Here is a 17,415-nt window from a genome sequence, read left to right as displayed (position 1 = left end):
TTACAGCAGTGTGCTGCTGCTGGTGAGCATCTGGTGTGTGACTGCTGCCTTTGCCTGTGGGGTTCCTGAAATTCTTTCCTTTGACATTCCCTCCATGAAATGGAAGGAGCATAATAACTGAGTTCTGAGAATACACAATGAGTAACTGAGCCATTTTCCTTTGAGAACTACTTCAAGTGTTTCTCAGAATGTCCATGTGTGTTATTTGTCATACTAAAAATAGCATTGCTTTTTGCTCTTCCCAAAAACTCTGAACTTGACCTGCAAAGTGAAGATGCTTTGTATCTATTTTAACCTCCTCTGGGGTTTATTGTCACTGATGCTGGCAGTATCAGCTGGTGAAGTGTGTGTGTCACCAGAGACAAGCCTGCTCTGGAAAGCAGCTGAAGTAGCTCACAACTCCAGTTGTCACCAGCTTGGGCCATTTGTGTTGCCCACAGGGTGCTGCCTGGGAGCAGCTCCACAGGGCAGCCTTGCTTTGGGACAGCCGTGGGCTGAGGTGTTGGACTCGAATGCCCACTGATGCCTTTAGCATCAGCTGACTGCCACCTGTACACTCCCAGCCACTGCCTCTGCAGGGCATGGTGAGGGGAGCAGAGGATCTGCCTTGGAAGCTGCACTTCAGCATTGGTGTGTTTTGTGGATAGGACAAATATTTTTGAACTTTAGAGAAGTACTGTATTATGCATTAGTCTTTTGTTTTCACCTATGCTTTTCCTGTTTTGTCCTCTGTTATTTCCCATGTCTCTGTATTTGCAGAAAAACCTGGAGGAGGATGGCTCAGGGAAAACACTAAGCTGGGAACCAGGTCACTTGCTTTTAACCATCTACACTGTCCGTAGCATTGAGCAGCTCTTGCCTTTCTTCAATGTACTTAGCCAGGTTTTTAACAGCAAGGTCACAAGCAGATGTGTTGGACACTCAGGGAGCCCTGTCCTTTACCCCAACTGTTTTCCGAGTAAGGACATAAAAATGGAGAACCTCAAGACCTTCTCCAGCAAAGCAAGACAGAAAATAGAAGAAATGGTTGAGAAGGATTTTCTTGAAGGTGTCATAAAATCATGAACCAAACTGGTACTACTCAGCCTATATGTAGGGTAACTATCTAAATGAAATACTGTATCTTTCCCAGTTGTATAGTATTCTTTTCTTATTTTGTATGTAATGAAATACTTAATGTTGTATTTAAGTTAAATATTTGTAAATAAGAGAAGTTCTGGATGTGGCCTGAATCAAGTTTAAATATTGGTGGCTCATATTGATTATGGTGCCTACTATTTACAGTAAATGTTTTGTTGTCTTGAGTTCTGTCTTTAAAAAAAATGAAAAAAAAAATACAAGGTGCACATTTTTTCAATTTGTTTCCAGTTTATTTTTGTCTTTTCTTTTAAGATCTATTGGAATTTGTGCTTATTTAATAACCTGTAAAATGCTATTATGGAAGGGGTTAATACAGGACTACAATGAACTGTTTGTCAGAGGTAGACACCCTGAACGCAAAGTATGCCAAGGAGGCTATTGGTATGTTTAAAACATTGCATCCTGTTGCCCCAGCCCCTTCAGATAAGGCCACAGAAGACAAACTTGTCTCTGTCCCTTCCCTCTCAAGTGTGATTATAAATACTATTACTGCAAATTACTTTCTAAATAATGTCACAAAGTATCTAATGAAGATAATATTGCAATAATAGATTATTATTTGCAAATATTCTTTTTCATTATATTGTTTCCCCCTCAAAATGAGGTGAACTGAATCTGAAGACTAGTGACAGCCTCTGTCTTACACTGTTTGCCCACAGATGATTGGGCTACGGGGGGAAAGTGGGGATGATGATCCTGCAGCAGCCACTGTGAGCACAGTCACAGCAGAGCTCCGGTCATGCAGCCATGGCCAGTGCTCTGAGGATGTGGGAGCTGGATTTCAGGCACAATGTGACAATGAACTAAGCTGGGACTGGGAGGGGCAGAATTCCTTCTGGACGTGGCCATGGCTTGTCAAGAAGTTAGACAAACTTGAGGAGGGGAACACTCAACAGCAAGAGCATCTCATTAAGAGGTAAGTTGCTAAAGGAGGTTAAGAATAAGCAGAATAAGCAGTACTATTCTGCTCAGTTCTGATCAATCCTTGATACTCCCAGGAAGGGTTGGCTCTGTGCACAACAACATATGTTAAAAAAGATAATATCAAAAGATAAGGGAAGTTGTGTGCTTTAACTGCCATTCATTATATAGGCTGAGGTGGTGCTCCTTTTCCACCAGCGAGGTAGAAAACAGCCAGGCTCACTTCATGGGCAAGTGCATCTGCGTTCTCCTGTGGAACGTTGGAAAAGTTAGTTATGTGCTGTCAGCATGAGAAAAATAGAGCAAATGTGTGATATTAAGGCAAGCATTTTCCTGCAAATGCTGTGTTCCCTGTATTGCTCCATTAGCCACTGCCATCATGCTGGCAGAGAGAAGCAGGTAGGAGCATGTGAAGTAGGGAGAGCAAGACCATTGCTTTTGCCGTCACCTTTAAGTTCAGATCTGGACTAACTTAACAGCAGCCAGCATTTTTTTTCTATTTTGCCTCTTATGAAATTGTGTAGTTAAAGGCTGCTTTAGTAACTTTCTTCTTAACCCTGAGCTCTCAGAAGGCTGGTTGTCTTTTCAAAAATCATCTTGTGTTAAATCTGCCTTTATAAACATTTATATTTTCCTTTTGAAGATAAACATTGAGAACACTGAACATTACTTTTCTAAATAAAAGAAAATCCAAAGTGACTTTTTGTGATCATTCTTTTTTCCAAATTTAGCATTTGTTAAGCATGGTTAAATGAAAAGTATGGAAGCAAACTTCCTTCATCACCCCCAGCTAGCTAAAAGATTGTTTCATTTGAACAAGCCCACTGATTTATGAGTCATAAAACCTCTGACCTGTGTGTCTGCTTCAGCGTAGATTCTGACCACGTCCTCCGTTCCTGATGGGCGGACAAAGGCCCGGGACAGTTTGTACTTCTTTACAAGGGTATCAATTTTCTCCTGCAGCCCCGGGGGCGTCAGCGCTCGCCTTTCTGCATCCGTTGTGTCAATAACGCGCCTGTCTGCGACCTGTGGCATCAGAAACAGGCTAAGACACAAATTCAGGGCTGGATATGTTGTACTGCCTACAGAAGAGTTGTTTGGGAGCTAATCAAGGGCTACTCAAACACTTGGGGTCCCTAGGATCCCTGTAGCATCTATTAAACACATCTTGAGAGGCCTCAGCTGCTCAGTTAAAAAAAAAGGGTCAGTTCTAAACATGCCTTCTTGATCAGCTTGAAGTGAAGCTATAGCTTCTCCCAGTAGATCAGAAACTTAAATTGTTTCCTCCAGTTCATTGAGAGCCCAGAGCTTCCTTACTGTACCTAACAGAATACTGCCACAGGGCACCTTCTGCTCAAGCTCTTTGAATGCTGGAAAGGGTACAGAAGCAAGAGCTTGAACATCCAAGTTATACCAAGGGGCATACACCAGCTGCCCAGCAGCCAGAGGCCTTAGAAAAACTTTTCAAATTAGAAAAGTTGGAATTTCTTCTTAAATTAAAATTTGAGGAGTTTCAGTCAGGTTTTTCCATTTAACATATTTGGCTATTATTTCATCTTTTTTAAAGTCATATTTCTGTTTCAGTCCAAGTGAAATTTTTGTGCCTCCTCTGGGTTTTTCCTCACCTTCTTTGGCCTATTTCTGCCCTTTCATGGTCTGTTTCAGCTTTATTTTAAAGCTTATCAAAATGCGTGCAGGCAAAAGAAGCTGTGAGCAGGGCCCCCAGAGGCTGGTGTAGCCTGAGGCAGTGTGGCTGGTAACTCACCTGGACCTTGAGCAGCCGATTGGGAAGGTCAGTGTAGAGGGCATCCCACTGCTGCACGGTCAGACCCTTCAGAGCCAGGATGGCTTCAATAACCAGCATGTCCGAGACAGCATCGCCAACAGTCTGCCAACAGGGAGGGAAAAACACTGCAGCAGTGAAGACAGGGAGGCAGGGATTTCATCAGGAAGCTTCCAGCAGTCCCCAGCAGCAGCCTGACAGGAGCTCACAAACAGGTTAATCCTGCCAACACTGTGGTTCAGTTCTCTCAGTTTTTACCTGATTAATCAGGTCAATCATGTTTTCAAGCATCTTTGCTGCTTCTCTTTTTTCATCATCTTTCTCCTCTTTCACCAGTTGTCGTATTTTGGTTTCAGCAGCTTTACTAAACAGTACCTAGAAGAAAAAGATGATAGCTTGTCAAGATGAAACCAGGATATATGCAGTAGTGAGGACAAAATTTTTACCATCTAAGCCCAAACAGCCATCATTAATGTTTGCTACCAGGAATTCTCATCCCCCCCCTAAAGCACAGAGGAGCTGGTGACAATGCTGTGATAAAGACAGAAGGAGTAAAAAAGTCTAATTTATAAAACTATACAGACAGTGAAAAGACCTCCTTTACATAGTGGCTAATTATATGGATTACATGCTTATACTTACTGTGCCATGTCCATTTGCCTCAAAATAAACACCCACATCAAACTCCTGGGCCTTGTGGTGCAAATGTTTCACTCCTGTTTTGACACAGTGTACAGGTACCTGCAGCCCCAGGGTGTGCAGAGAATGACAACAAGGTTACAGGCTGTCCTCAGCAGGCTGGAACTGAGCACCAGCCTGCAAAGACTCTTGCAAACTAACCTATGTTTCATGGCCACTGAGGTCTCAGAGCTAAAATGCTCCACTATTTCTGTCTGCAATTAAAAAAAGATTTCATTTATTCCTGTGTAATAAAGGCAAATACAGAAATAAACTCCAAACCTAGAAAAATCCAATTTATAGCTTCAGGGAACACACTAGATTCACATACCAACAACCACAATACCTTCTCTCAATTCCTGAATATTTAGCTTGCTGCAGAAAATGAAACAATTCGTGTCAAAGTATCAAGGAGCCTTTACTGACTCACTTTGTTGCAAAGATGTAATTTCTCAGTTTGTTTAAATGCCAAGGGAGTTCATTAAATATTTTTTAAAATAATAAAAGCTGACTAGAACTTCTTAAGCCTGCTCTCTTGCGTCTCCTTTGCCACCATGAATTTAGTCTTTACTGGAGGTTTGAAAGAGTAATTTATTTTTTCTTGATTTTAATTTTCCTATCACTTATATATACAGTAGCATTTACTTTTAAAATAAAAAAATGCAAACTACCTAGAAAAAACATGGAGAATACCTTCAGTGTTTCCTGGAGGTAGCGTGTTGAATTCCCATTGGCATATGCTGTTTGGACCACTGCCAGCTTGAAGTCCTGTTTCACCTGAGCAAACCAATAAACCAAGTTTTACTGTCCAACAGGCACATAGCCAAACAAAAATGATAAATAGAAAGATAATCAGAACTGTTATATGTACAATTAAAACTCCTGGGTACTAGAGGGAGGCACCAGCTCACTGAGAACTTGTGTATGTTTAAAACAACATGAATTCTGTGCAAGTCTTTATACATCCCATATTGATTTTTCTCGGGTCTGGCTGAAGCAGCTCTTCAAGCTTAGACTTTCCAAACCCCTTTTTGGCCACAGCAGTGAGGTACAGGACTGATCTCTTTTTAAAACTGGTTCACTTTAGGTAGATGTACAGAGACCACATACCAAGCAACATGGCCTCCTTCGATTATTTTATACTTTACAAATTAAAATGCCAGCATTCATTTCATATGAGTTACCTTGGCAAGAAGTTCTTTTAGGAAGATACTAATTAAAGTTGCTATTTTATCTCCATCAATCAGGTGAAAATGGCCAGCTGTGTCCTTATAATAATAAACAATTCTATCTGCATCACCATCAAATGAGCAGCATCTCTCATTGGGCTTCATGTCCAGCCCTAGTGCACAGAGTTACAAATACAAGTTAAAAACAGGAAAAGAAACAAAATCAGGTCATTTATTTCAGTGAGTGATTAGGAAAACACATTTTCTTTTCAGAGCACAGGTATGCATACAAATAACTACTCAGGCACAGTAATGAGGCACAAGCATCCATCTATACCAGGTCCTGCCACTGTGCTGCTCCCAGCACTGCATTTCTCCAGGACACAACCAGCGTGGGAAGGGGAAGCAACACCATATTCTGGTGTTCAGATATGGCCAGCAGTTGCATTGAGAGGGCAGCTGTCCAATGGAGAACTCAGTTTAGCCTCCAATAATCTCATATCCAAACCAGCCTGCTCTCCCAGTTCAGGGGTTTTCTTTTATACAATTCTCAGAAAATTGATTGAAATCATTTCCTCACTGGTTTATGTCAATGAGTCAGCCTGCTGGCACCAAGCTGTTAATTAACCCAGCACTTCAGCAGGAACCCGGAAAAGTCTTTCTTCATAATACAAAGGGGAGTAAAATAAATAACACTAAGCTAGTCCTGGCTGATCTTTGGACTCTGACAGCTTAACATTCAGAAGAGACTGTCAAACATATTTCAGCCAGTCAGAGAGATACTGTGCTCCTCCAAGCAGTTCAGACTAACACAGAGATGTGCCAAACCTGGCCATGCTGTTCCCTCTTTGCATTGCACAAGGAGAACCATTCATGCAGTCACTTAGTAAGAAACAGGGAGCTCCACTTACCCAAGGATGTGGACCTTTGCCAGACCCTGCAGAGGAGGTAAAGCAACATAAAATTACTGACTACATACCTCCAGGTGGTTTCTGGTGAACTTTCACAAAATCTGCACCACATAAGTGATTGAGTTTCTCCTTGGTTCCATCATTATATATGTGAATTGCCACCTCTTGTGGAAAGTAGGGCTTCATTTCTGATAGTTTCAGGGCTCCTATTCCATTGGCACAGTCAATCTTCAGGTGCCTCTGACTCTCTCCACAGCAGTGAGACTTAGTGCAAGGGAAGAAGGGGCAAAGTGAAGTGTTACTCTAGAGAAACAACACCTAGAGCATGCTGAATTAGAAACTTCAGGCCCAAACAGGCTAACAAACAGAAAAGATTAATTTTGTACATCTGCATGAAGAAGACAACACCTACTATTCACCTGTTTTATCAGTTCCGTAAAAGCTTTGGACAGTTTTTCATAATAACCTTCCAATGTTGCTTTCCCATACTGCCCTTGGGTGTTTTGACAGCAAACCATGTAATGGAGCTGTGGTGTCGTCACCAGACCATAATCTAGTGTGAAATAAAAGGAACAATATTCAGAATAGAATTGCAAATTAATTGTTGCTTAAAAGTTGTACAGTAAACAGACAAATACAGCACTGGAAACACATATGGAATTTTTCAAGTTGTCTTATGAAAACATAACCCTCCCCTGCCCTGCCTTGCATTAAAACCATACAACCACCCTGAAATAAGATTGTTACAGAATGGAAATGTGTCTGGGCTGTTGCTTTAGGGCTGCATAAAGAAGTCACATTTACATAAAAAAAAACTTGAAATGAGATTAGAATTGCAGAAGTGTAACCTACCATGGTACTGGCCACCTAGAACCTGAATACCATCTATAACTGATTGGGACAGCTTCTCGCTGCTTGGCCTGGAAAACAACAAAGGCATTTATCTATGGACTTGGGAAGGAAACACATGTGGAAGACTCTACAAGCTTCCTGCCACAAGATTTAGATTCATTGTGAAGAAATCCAAACCTTTCTCTTTTGTAGGCAATTCCCAATACAGTTTGAAAGCCAACACTCCCAGGGACTGCAAATACATGTCAAGTGCTGGACTCAGGTGGATATCACACAGTACCTACACAATTCCCCTGAAGACAGCACTGGTACTTCCATAAGGGCAGGAGATATCTACAGCCTTTTGTCATTACCTAGTGTCTCTACCAATAAAAACCGAGGCATCTTTGTGCAAGTTCACTGCTGCTTTTTGGCAGATCTCAGTTATCACTTTCTGTAATTCTTGCTCCTCTGCATTTGCTAGTTGTGTGGCATATTCTTCCCAGGAAGGGTGCAGCATTTCTCCAAGAGGATCAACCAGCTTTACACCATTATCTTCCTTAGTAGAAAAACAAAAGAACAAAAAATATTAAGTTTAGAAGTGGGGAACTAATAAAACCTCTTTGAAGACAGACAACATATGGTTCAGTCACATTGCTTCTTTAAAAGTGGAGAACTTCTGGGGTGCAATAGGTTAGCTGTTTGTTTAAACCTCCAACAAGCCCCCAAAGAACATGCATATTGAGTAACCAAGCCTTTCTCCCTTATAATTTTGGTATGAAATTCATTTGACATTAAAATTACATAAGGGGATATTCTAATAACCTTCAGTGCTCCACAGAAGCAAAAGTCTAAATGCTTGATTTGTAATGGCTGCACTTGCATGTTTATTTTTAAAACTTACAGATTTTACTCAAAGGTTCTTCTCTTCTCAAGGTTACTCCTAGCTTCCCAACATTAGAAAGTTACATTGCAACATGAAATATTTCCTATGAGACAAAGATCCCACTTCTGTGTACAGGGGAAAAATAATTTCAGATAGATCAGAGATCGGATTTCCAGGCAGCAGGCTGAATGCTTTAAGCAGGTCCAAGTGTCTTCAGGATCTGGTCTCTCAGTGCTGTCATGAGCTTTGATTCCAACAAACCGATCACATCTTTCCACCCTTCTACCAAAACACCTCCCGTCATTCCACCGAACCGGTCACATGTTTAAGGAAAGGGCAACTCTTACCTCAGGGTTGTGAGACGCTGTAACCATGATGCCGATGGTCGCTGTCACGGCTTTGGACCTGAGGACGGCCAGGAGGCCCATGCGGAACACGATGTGATCCAGCTGCTCGGCCTTGGAGCGGAACCCAGCGGTGCCATACTGCAGGGCCAGCCCGGCAGGCTTGGGGTGCAGCGCCGAGTACTTCTTGAGGGCTTCGAAATCCATTTCTAGGGAAGGGAGCGACACAGAGGGAAGTGAGAGGAGCCGCGGAGAGCAGTTTCGCGTTCTGAAGGCTGCGGGTGCCTTACAGCGCTGCCATCAACCCCTTGGCGGGACCAGCACCGGGGAAGGAGTCTCTGCACTCCGTGGAGAGCACCGGATAAACAGAGCGTGAGCGGATATAAGCAGATCACGCAGGGACGAGGCGAGGAGAGCCACGATTCCCAGTGGGTGGATCCAGGGATCCTAACGTGTTCCCGCAGCGGAGCCTCCCGTTTCTCACCGTGACACCAGCCGCCCAGAGCGCTCGGCCGCGTTTCCACACACTGATTTCCGAGCCCAACAGCAGCGTGTCCCACCTCCCCGAGAGTTCGCAGGGAAGCCCCCAGCGGTGTCCCCGGGATGTTGCCCCGGGCGGCGGCTCCGTACGGACCGGCAGACGGACACCAGGCCGGGCGGGTGGGGCCAGCCGCACACGCGCCCCCCTGCACGGCTGCTTCCCTCGGGACCCCCCGGCGATGGCGCTCGGACGCACCGGCTGGGGCGGGGCGGGACGGGACAGATGGAATGGGATGGGACGGGTGGGATGCGATGGGTGGGACGCGCTCCCACCGGAGCTGCCACCGCGCGCCCCGCACGGAGCCGGCGCGGCCCCGCCCACCCGAGGAGGGACCCACCAATGGGTGGTGGGTGGGCGGGGCAGCGCCTGCCGCGTGGCGCCCGGGCCACGCCCCCGCCCAGAGCCGCTGCCGCGCAGGCGCAGCCCCGCCCACCCAGGGGCGTCCGGCGGGACGTTCGGGAATGGCGGCCGGAGCGGCCGGGCCGGACGGGGCCGGGCCAGCCGGGACACCCAGCCTCGCACAGCTACACTGACATCACGCTCGGATTACAGAGTTCCCCCCGCAGGGCGCTGGGCGGGGTTAATTTCCTTCACAGTGGCCGGTACTGGGCTGTGTTTTGGATTTATGCTGAACACAGGGTTGATAATATAGATTTTTGTTATTGCTGAGCAGGGCTTACAGAGAAGCCAAGGCCTTTCCTGATTTTTGTACTGCCAGGCTGGTGGGGAGGCTGGGGGGATCTTGGGAAGAGACACAGACAGGTGACCCAGACTGACCCAAGGGACATTCCAGACCATGGAACATCGTGCTCAGTATATAAGGCAGGGGAAGAAGGAGGAATGGGAGGACATTTGGTGTTTGTCTTTCCCAAATCACAGCTAGGTGTGGTGGGGCCCTGCTTTCCTGGGGATGGATGAACACCTGCCTGCCCTTGGGAAGCAGGGAATTAATTCCTTGCTTTGCTTGTGTGCACGGCTTCTGCTTTCCGTATGGAACTGCCTTTATCTCAACTCGTGAGTTCTATACCTTTGCCTCTCTTATTCTCTCCCTGCTGCTGCTGGTGGGGGAATGAGAGTGTCTGAGTGGGGCTTGGCTGCGGGCTGGGGTTGAACCACGACACCCAGACAGCACCGGGTGTGTCTGCAGATAAATAACATAAATAATGCATCACTGCCCGCGCACATCAACGCGGGACTTCACTCCCCGCAAGGCTCCGCCTGACCACCCCTGCCCGGAGCTGAGCGCTCTGTGTCCAGCCGTGTTTAACCAAATTCTGCCATTAAAGAACCGCGGGACTTCTTGTGATGCTGAACCTCTCCATGTGCTGAACCCCGGGGTTTGACTCCAGCCCTCTCGTTCCAGGCGTGTGCGGAGGGCAGCGCAATGGCTGTCACGGTGAAAGAATGCCTGGAGCTCCAGCTGCTGGAAGTGGAAATGCTCCTTTCGATGTTTCCCAAAAGAGGGGAATTCAGTCTGGATGCGGATGCCGTGCCCAGCATCCAGCGCTACCTGAGGAATGCTGGTGGAGCGCTGCCCCCTCAGCTGGAATATCGCATTGCTCTCGATGTAGGGGAGGCGAAGGTGAGAGCTGCAGGGAGGTTTGTTCATGGGTGGTGGTGTCTCTACTCCTGCACAGACTTGAAAAGTCATCCCCCCAAAAAAAGAGCATTAAAAAGCCACTACATTTTTGTTTGCTGTTTGAATAGTCAAGAGTAACAGAAGATCTCGGCTGGTGCTAACATATGTATTAGAAATACAGTAGTGTAAAAATAGCTCCATTGGCAGAATGCAATTACAAGGAGTCACAAGAACACAAAAACAAAACCAGCCTATGAGCAGAGAAACCAAACTTGCAGTATAAGGAGTTACAACAGTGTAACTGATTGAAGAAAGGGATTGAACTAATTGTTATAAATACTTGCACAGAGAGCACAGGTCTGAGTGGATACTAATGCAGTGACCAGAAATTGAGAACAGACAAACGCAGCCTAAAAGCCATTTTCCATGGAACTTAGGTAATCAAACATTAGAACAGTTCACTGGGTAATGAGATGGCCTCGTGATTTTTTTGAAACTTTAGTTACAAGCTTAGGTATCTTTCTAAAATGCACCCTTTCACCAACCTTCAGAGAGAAGTTTTACAAACCATGTAGGGAGGGCTTGTGTAGGAGCAGTGGTTTTTTTCCACAGCAGATTGTCAAGGAACTTGGGAAAATAATTAGTCATTTCATGATTCACTTCTCTCTGCAGGACTAATCATATGACTGTACACTGTAGTGAGTACCCCCTAACAGTCTACAGGAGCTTGAAGCACTGAGGACACATAAATCCTTTCCTAGTCTTGGACTAGAGGCAGGGTTCAGCTGCCAAAGAACTGTGGTGCTCTGTTTGAAGGCACTGTAGGAGTAATCAAAAAAATTCAACAGCCCAATGTTCATAAGAGATCAGATAAGATAATCCAGAGGTCTCCCTGACCTGAAACGTGCATAAATCTTTTAATCCCCTGTAATCCTGATTCCTCTTTATGGTGAATACTTGCTTAACATAATGGTAATGCACAGAAGCATAGAATGGTTTGGATTTGGAGCAGCCTTAAAGAGCAGCATTTCCAACACTCCTGCCACGTGTCTCTATATACAGTAGGTACAATCAAAACCACCATTTAATGTAATTTTTTGCCTTTTTTCTGGCAGCTGGGCTGAGTTCATTAGTCATGTGCATTTGGTAAGGGATGAGATTCTCAAAAGCTCTTGACCCCAGCAGTTCACTGCTGTAGCAACACTGTGGCAGAAATATCCCTCGAGGGTAACTGTGTAGCTTCTCCCAGGCCATAGCATTAGTACTGTGCACAGCACAAAAGCTGCCTGGATATCATGGGAAGCATTGAGAAAGTGACAGCATGATGCAACAGAAGAAAAGGAACAGACTAAAGAGTGGGTTATTGGGACAAAAGGGAAGTGGGAAATAATCCCAGTTAGTAGGATGCTGCAATCTTAATTACATCTCCTCATGATCTGCCTCTGCCAGGGAAGAAGAATCTAGCGTGTCTTCAGTAGCTGCAGAATTAATTTTCTCTGTGTGTTTGTGTCTTCTGTTTTTAAGGTAAAGGTGGAATTGCAGGTGCTCCTTCCTCATATGTACCCTCAGGTGGCTCCTCAGCTCTTTGCTAGATCAGATGCCCTGCACAGACAGCAACAGCTGCAGCTCAATACTCGTCTGGCATCTCACATCAGCTCTCTGGATTCAGGAGATCTGTGTGTGTGTGAGGCTGTGCAGTGGGTGAAGGACAACAGCCTGACTCTCCTGGAAAACAGTAAGGGCTCGTCTGAGTGTGCTTCTAAAGAAGTCAGGGTTAAGGAAATGCTGCATCGAATGTGGATCTACAGCCATCACATATACAGGCAGGAACTGAGGAAAAAGATTTTTGACTGTGCAAAGAAGTTAAATCTGACTGGCTTCTGCCTAACTGGGAAACCTGGTGTCATCTGTGTGGAGGGACTCCAAGAAAACTGTGAAGAGTTCTGGCATGTTATTAGATATCCCAACTGGAAGCATATTTCATGCAAGCATGTGGAGAATATAGAGACAGAAGGAAGCATTGATAATCTTCGTCTCTTTCACAGTTTTGAAGACCTGCAGTTTCAGGCACATGGTGATTATGGCCTGAGGAATGACTATCACATGGATCTTGGCCAGTTTCTAGAATTCCTGAAACAGCATCAAAGTGAACACGTTTTTCAGATTTTATTTGGTGTTGAAGGCAAACTTTCAGACAATTGAGACAAACTGTTTATAAACAGTTTCTAATTCTGGAGAGCAAGAAGTGTTGCTAACACCTTTGCCCTACAGCTACTGTGAAAAGGGAAACTTTAATATCTGAGGTGAACGGTTCAGGTAGTTAATCCCAGCTTTTGTGCTGAACTGCCATGTATTTTTGAAATGTGTCACTGATTTTCTGAGACTCTAAAACTGGCATTTGTCTCTGTGAGCCATGCCTCAAAGCACTTGCAAGGTGATAAACATTCCACAGTGTGTTAAGAATTACACACTCCTGTCTCCTCATCTGTGCTGTGCTGTGTGAATTTCTTCCCATCTCATCTAAACCTACTCTCTTTCAGTTTAAAGCATTTCCCCCTTGTCCTGTCACTACACGTGCTTGTAAAAAGTCCCTTTCCAGCCTTCTTGTAGGCTCCCTTCAGGTACTGGAAAGTGCTATAAGGTCTTGCCAAAGCCTTTTCTTCTCCAGGCTGAACAATCCCAATTCTCTCAGCCAGTTGTCACAGGAGAGATGCTCCAGCCTTCTGATGAGTTTTTGTGGCCTTCCCCTGGAGTTCCTCCAGCAGGTCCATGTTCCTTTTACGTTCGTATCCCAGAGCTGGATGCAATGGTCCATTTGAGGTCTCACAGAAGTGGAGTAGAGGGTGAGAATCACCTCCCTCAGCCTGCTGGTCATGCTGCTTTTGATGCAGCCTAGGATACAGCTGGCTTTCTTGGCTTCAAGTACACATCACTGGCTCATGTTGAGCTTCTTGTCCACCTGTACCTCAGGGCTGCTCTCAACCCATTCTCCACCCAGTCTGTGTTTGTGCTTGGGATTGCCCTGACCCAGGGCAGGACCTTGCACTTGGCCTTGAACACCATGAGGCTTGCACAGACCCACCTCTCCAGGTCCCTCTGGATAACATCCCTGCCCTGCAGTGTGTTGACAGCTCTTTGTAGCTTGGTGTCATCAGCAAACCTGCTGAGGGTGTGCTCAGTGCCACTGCCCATGTCACTGACAAAGGTGTTAATACCAACCCCTGGGGAATGTCACTCTCACTGGTCTCTCCACTTGGACATCGAGCCATTGACTGCAACTCTGCAACCCACCGAGTGGGTGGATGGTTATAAAAATCCATGTTATAATCAAATCCACCTCTCTTCAATTTAGAGACAAGGATGTCATGCAGCAAAGTGTCTCTCTGGTTATGTTAATAACAATTTTTCATCTGTTCAGTTCATGGTATTTTATGTGTTTTATGTGGCTGTTAGGCCAAACACCTTGGAAATGAAAATGGGTCTGATAAGAAAAACTTTAAGTTTCCCCCCTACATTACATAAGGAAATACACGTAAAATACAGAAAATAGGAAAAAATCCCTATATATATATATATATATATATATATTTAATATTGCATAAAAATACAAATAACTTGAAGAATCCTCTCTATGTCAAATTAGTATGGGGAGAATTTTCCAGCAGCTTGTAAGAGGCAGTGCTGTTAATTGTTCACGGGGCAGCATTTTCCTGCTGTGGATGTGGATAGTGAGTGTTCCAGTTTGTAATGCAGGATCGTATTTAAAGATCAGCAGTATAATATGTAGTTGAAGAACACTGCTGAAAAGTCCCCAGCAGCTGTGCCTTCAGGACCCCCAGCCCACCACCTCCCATTCTGTGCCTGAGTGCCTTAATATGAAAATGGGTACCAAGCAATAAAAGCAGACTCACTGCTGAGCTGCAGAGGTCTGGCTGATGGATTCCAACACCCAGGCACTCAACAGCTGCTGTGCAAAGACTGTGTTTCAGCACACTCAGCTGATGACAACATAAATAACATTTTATTTCAAATTAAGTACAGGGAAGTGTCTTAATACCTTTCTCACAATAGCAATATATTGAAATGCAGAGGATGGCATTGAAATGCAGAGTGTTTGTAGTTGCTCAGAATATGATTGATGTCTTTTCCTTCACTGTGGTAAGTGTACTGTTTGTGTGATCAGAACTTCTGGCAAAAGCCCAGTGAGGCAAAAATGTTGACACATTCTCATTAGGCAGTGAGGGAGAAAGTACCTCTCTTTCTGAATTTGGGACCTGTAATCTGCAGCTGTGACAGAGCTGCGGGGCTAGACAAATAAAATTAATATTTGGTTTTCTTGAGATAATCTCTCTGGTAAAGATTAGACAAAAACAGATAGTAGAAAAAATAAGTAACCTTTGTTTCCAGAGCCATCCAGAAAATATATTACATTTTTCTTGGAGTGGTAATTGTTTAACAACTAATAATTCCTCCAAGTCTATTCCTGGCATTTTGATACTCCCTTTTTGTCAAGAACATGGAGTTCAAGAAATTAGGCCAAACATTTGCAATGGATCAGAACAGTGGTTATCTGGTGGGGGGAGTGAAATCCTTGATCTTATACAGGACATTACCTTAGCTAATGTTAAATGTTAGTATTGTTAAATGTTATTTTTAGTAATGTTAAAATGCTCTAATTAGATGTGAACAAAAGGTTCTGCAGATCTGATTCTTTTAGAAAATTTTCATTTCGTAATTCCACACAAGAGTGACCAGTAAGGATTTTCTCTGGAATAAAATATTCTAACCTTATGATTGTTTAAAGTTTGGGGTTTTTTTTCAATAGTAGGTTCACAAATTATGTAAATTGCACTGTGATTGTAATGGATAAAATATAAAATGTATTTTTAAGTGCCCATTTATCTGCTTATCATCCCATTGATGTTTGTGACAAAACTCTTGAGTCAAGATACAACCATTTTTTTTCAAAAAGATCCATCAAACTGTAGTGTAGGAGATCTCAGTTAAAATAACAATCAAAATAACCAAACACAAATATATTTCTCAGATTAATTTTTATTTTCTGATGTATAATTGACGATTTCTTGATGAGAGTTTCTAACCAACTACCATGAATTAGAAAAAGTTTTCTGCATCTTAAAAAATTAGCTATTCTTAGGCTTCCTAGGCAGAAACAACCTTAATATTTTAATGCTTTTTAACTGCAGCTGATTTGTTCATTCTTCATTAAATATTTACAGTTTCACTTTCATGGCCTCTTCAGGCCAGGTGTAGGAGTCAGCCACAAAGCTGTTGTAATCAGTACTGTACACCTGAGAGCGGATGAAGGCTTCAAGGTCCTTGGGCTGAGGATAGGTGGAGGCAGTGTTATTCCTGTAGGCTTCTTCTGCGATCTGGAAAGATGCATTAAAATCCTAATTATTGCTGATGAACTATCTGAGTACACCCAACAGCATTTAAAAGTGGAACTTAGTTCAAAACCAAGATTGGACTTCACCCTCACTGGTGCTGACAGCCACCTGTGTTCACACTGGATCCAGGTTAGTACCCTGTGAATAAGACTGCAACAGGATTGGGTTTAAGTGGGTCCGACTTGGGCAACTTTTGAACAGGATTGCATGTTCAGACTGTTACAGATACAGTGCTCCTCTTTGCACAGTCGTGTCTTAGCTTTTACTGTGCAGGGGTGGATCAAATATTACACAAGCCCCAAGCACTGAGATACAATTCCTGCTTTTCTCTCATCACTTTATCCTGGTTTACCATCTTCCCTAAGCACTGTAAGAAAAGCGTGATTTGTTCAAAGCTTCCATGTTCTTTGCATATTAGGAGTTTAGTATTTGCCATAGTTTGGTAATATACTTCAAAAATAGTAAACTCATGGGAAAAAATAGTCCTACAGTGTACAGGATGGCTGGGGGAAATACAAATATTTGCTCACTCTTTCCTCACCCAGACCATACCTAAGTGAATCAATTATGCATCACAAATACAGTTGCAACAAAAATTAAATTTAGAAGGGTTTGGAGCTCTCTCAACACATCAAAGTAGCCTCTCACATCTGAAGATCACCTATTTGAGAAACAAGTATCTTCAAACTGGTCATTCATCTATGAAACAAAGGAAGTCTGGCAAACAGATTTTATGCAGCAGCACTGTGAAAAGATCTGCTTGAAACTATTTGGCAAACACTCCAATGCTCCTCCTTTGAATAAAAGGGAGATGTTTTTCTTTCTGTTTACCTTAGCTCTCTTTAAAACATAAATGTTCTAGTTTGGTGAGAAGCTGATATCTCGAGCCCCCTTATTAAGACTTCTTTTCTATGATTAATCTGAATCCCAGCTCAATTTGAATGAGAAGCACTTTGGGTGTTTATGTAGGGATATATTCAGGTCTGTGCACATAATTATCATGGCTGAATAAGATCTGAATTCATACCCAATGCTTGGTATTCCAAAATATTTTGATAGTGTTCCTCTCCTGGAAAAGGCAGAGGCCATTGCTAAACCTCTCGGGTTGGGTTGTATGAGCCAGAATAAGTATTTGCAGGAATAAAGTTTCAACAGAGAACAGGCAGAAAGAATCATTTGGTAACATTTTCGTTCTTTTGTGTTTTCTCTAACATGCACAAA

General features: G+C 43.7%; 4 protein-coding genes across 14 annotated transcripts in view; 2 read left to right on the top strand and 2 right to left on the bottom strand.

Annotated features, from left to right (window-relative positions):
- DOP1A (DOP1 leucine zipper like protein A) overlaps positions 1-2,760 on the top strand; it is a 60,884-nt gene extending 58,124 nt beyond the window's left edge. For all 7 annotated transcript variants that reach the window (XM_088162094.1, XM_088162091.1, XM_088162095.1 and 4 more), the window contains one exon: positions 760-2,760. In XM_088162094.1, the coding sequence (XP_088018220.1) occupies positions 760-1,065 (306 nt within the window). In that variant the 3' untranslated portion in view covers positions 1,066-2,760. The remainder of the gene's footprint in view (positions 1-759) is intronic.
- Positions 1,349-9,432, bottom strand: PGM3 (phosphoglucomutase 3). Of its 2 annotated transcripts, XM_014877796.2 has the most exons (13): positions 9,148-9,432; positions 8,667-8,872; positions 7,808-7,992; positions 7,455-7,522; positions 7,022-7,155; positions 6,671-6,866; positions 5,707-5,864; positions 5,216-5,299; positions 4,487-4,585; positions 4,103-4,219; positions 3,827-3,949; positions 2,914-3,087; positions 1,349-2,311 (listed from the first exon to the last, which is right to left on the bottom strand). In XM_014877796.2, the coding sequence occupies exons 2-13, from the start codon at positions 8,868-8,870 to the stop codon at positions 2,225-2,227; spliced, it is 1,629 nt and encodes a 542-aa protein (XP_014733282.1). In that variant the 5' UTR covers positions 8,871-8,872; positions 9,148-9,432; the 3' UTR covers positions 1,349-2,224. The 2 variants fall into 2 exon arrangements, with proteins under 2 accessions (XP_014733282.1, XP_014733284.1); XM_014877798.2 differs by lacking the exon at positions 9,148-9,432 and having other exon boundaries at positions 7,808-7,988; positions 8,667-8,808.
- On the top strand, positions 8,670-13,267 carry RWDD2A (RWD domain containing 2A). Of its 3 annotated transcripts, none has more exons than XM_088162117.1 (3): positions 8,670-9,035; positions 10,568-10,786; positions 12,308-13,267. In XM_088162117.1, exons 2-3 carry the CDS (start codon positions 10,589-10,591, stop codon positions 12,983-12,985), a joined length of 876 nt encoding a protein of 291 aa, XP_088018243.1. In that variant the 5' UTR covers positions 8,670-9,035; positions 10,568-10,588; the 3' UTR covers positions 12,986-13,267. The 3 variants fall into 3 exon arrangements, with proteins under 3 accessions (XP_088018243.1, XP_014733336.1, XP_088018242.1); XM_014877850.2 differs by lacking the exon at positions 8,670-9,035 and adding an exon at positions 9,654-9,806; XM_088162116.1 differs by lacking the exon at positions 8,670-9,035 and adding an exon at positions 9,666-10,218.
- Positions 13,268-15,820: 2,553 nt separating this feature from the next.
- Positions 15,821-17,415, bottom strand: part of ME1 (malic enzyme 1) — a 150,680-nt gene continuing 149,085 nt past the window's right edge. For both annotated transcript variants that reach the window (XM_014877783.2, XM_088162101.1), the window contains exon 14: positions 15,821-16,176. In XM_014877783.2, the coding sequence (XP_014733269.1) occupies positions 16,018-16,176 (159 nt within the window). In that variant the 3' untranslated portion in view covers positions 15,821-16,017. The remainder of the gene's footprint in view (positions 16,177-17,415) is intronic.

The sequence above is a fragment of the Sturnus vulgaris genome, chromosome 3 (genome assembly GCF_052056855.1).
Source record: "Sturnus vulgaris isolate bStuVul1 chromosome 3, bStuVul1.hap1, whole genome shotgun sequence".
In the NCBI taxonomy this organism is placed as follows: Eukaryota; Metazoa; Chordata; class Aves; order Passeriformes; family Sturnidae; genus Sturnus; species Sturnus vulgaris.
The sequence above is the reverse complement of the archived record's forward strand: the minus strand, read 5'-3'. Positions and strand labels throughout refer to the sequence as shown.

What these genes read in the sequence shown, in the direction of transcription:
- RWDD2A (XM_088162116.1), top strand. Translation starts at nt 10,195, where the DNA reads ATGGAACTGCCTTTATCTCAACTC. An exon ending in AACTGCCTTTATCTCAACTC is followed by an intron (nt 10,219 to 10,567) that starts GTGAGTTCTATA and finishes CTCTCGTTCCAG; the next exon opens with GCGTGTGCGGAGGGCAGCGC. An exon ending in TCGATGTAGGGGAGGCGAAG is followed by an intron (nt 10,787 to 12,307) that starts GTGAGAGCTGCA and finishes TCTGTTTTTAAG; the next exon opens with GTAAAGGTGGAATTGCAGGT.
- PGM3 (XM_014877796.2), bottom strand. Translation starts at nt 8,870, where the DNA reads ATGGATTTCGAAGCCCTCAAGAAGTACTCGGCGCTGCACCCCAAGCCT. An exon ending in TTACGGAACTGATAAAACAG is followed by an intron (nt 6,867 to 7,021) that starts GTGAATAGTAGG and finishes CCTTGCACTAAG; the next exon opens with TCTCACTGCTGTGGAGAGAG. An exon ending in ACCTCCAGGAAACACTGAAG is followed by an intron (nt 4,586 to 5,215) that starts GTATTCTCCATG and finishes CTGGGGCTGCAG; the next exon opens with GTACCTGTACACTGTGTCAA.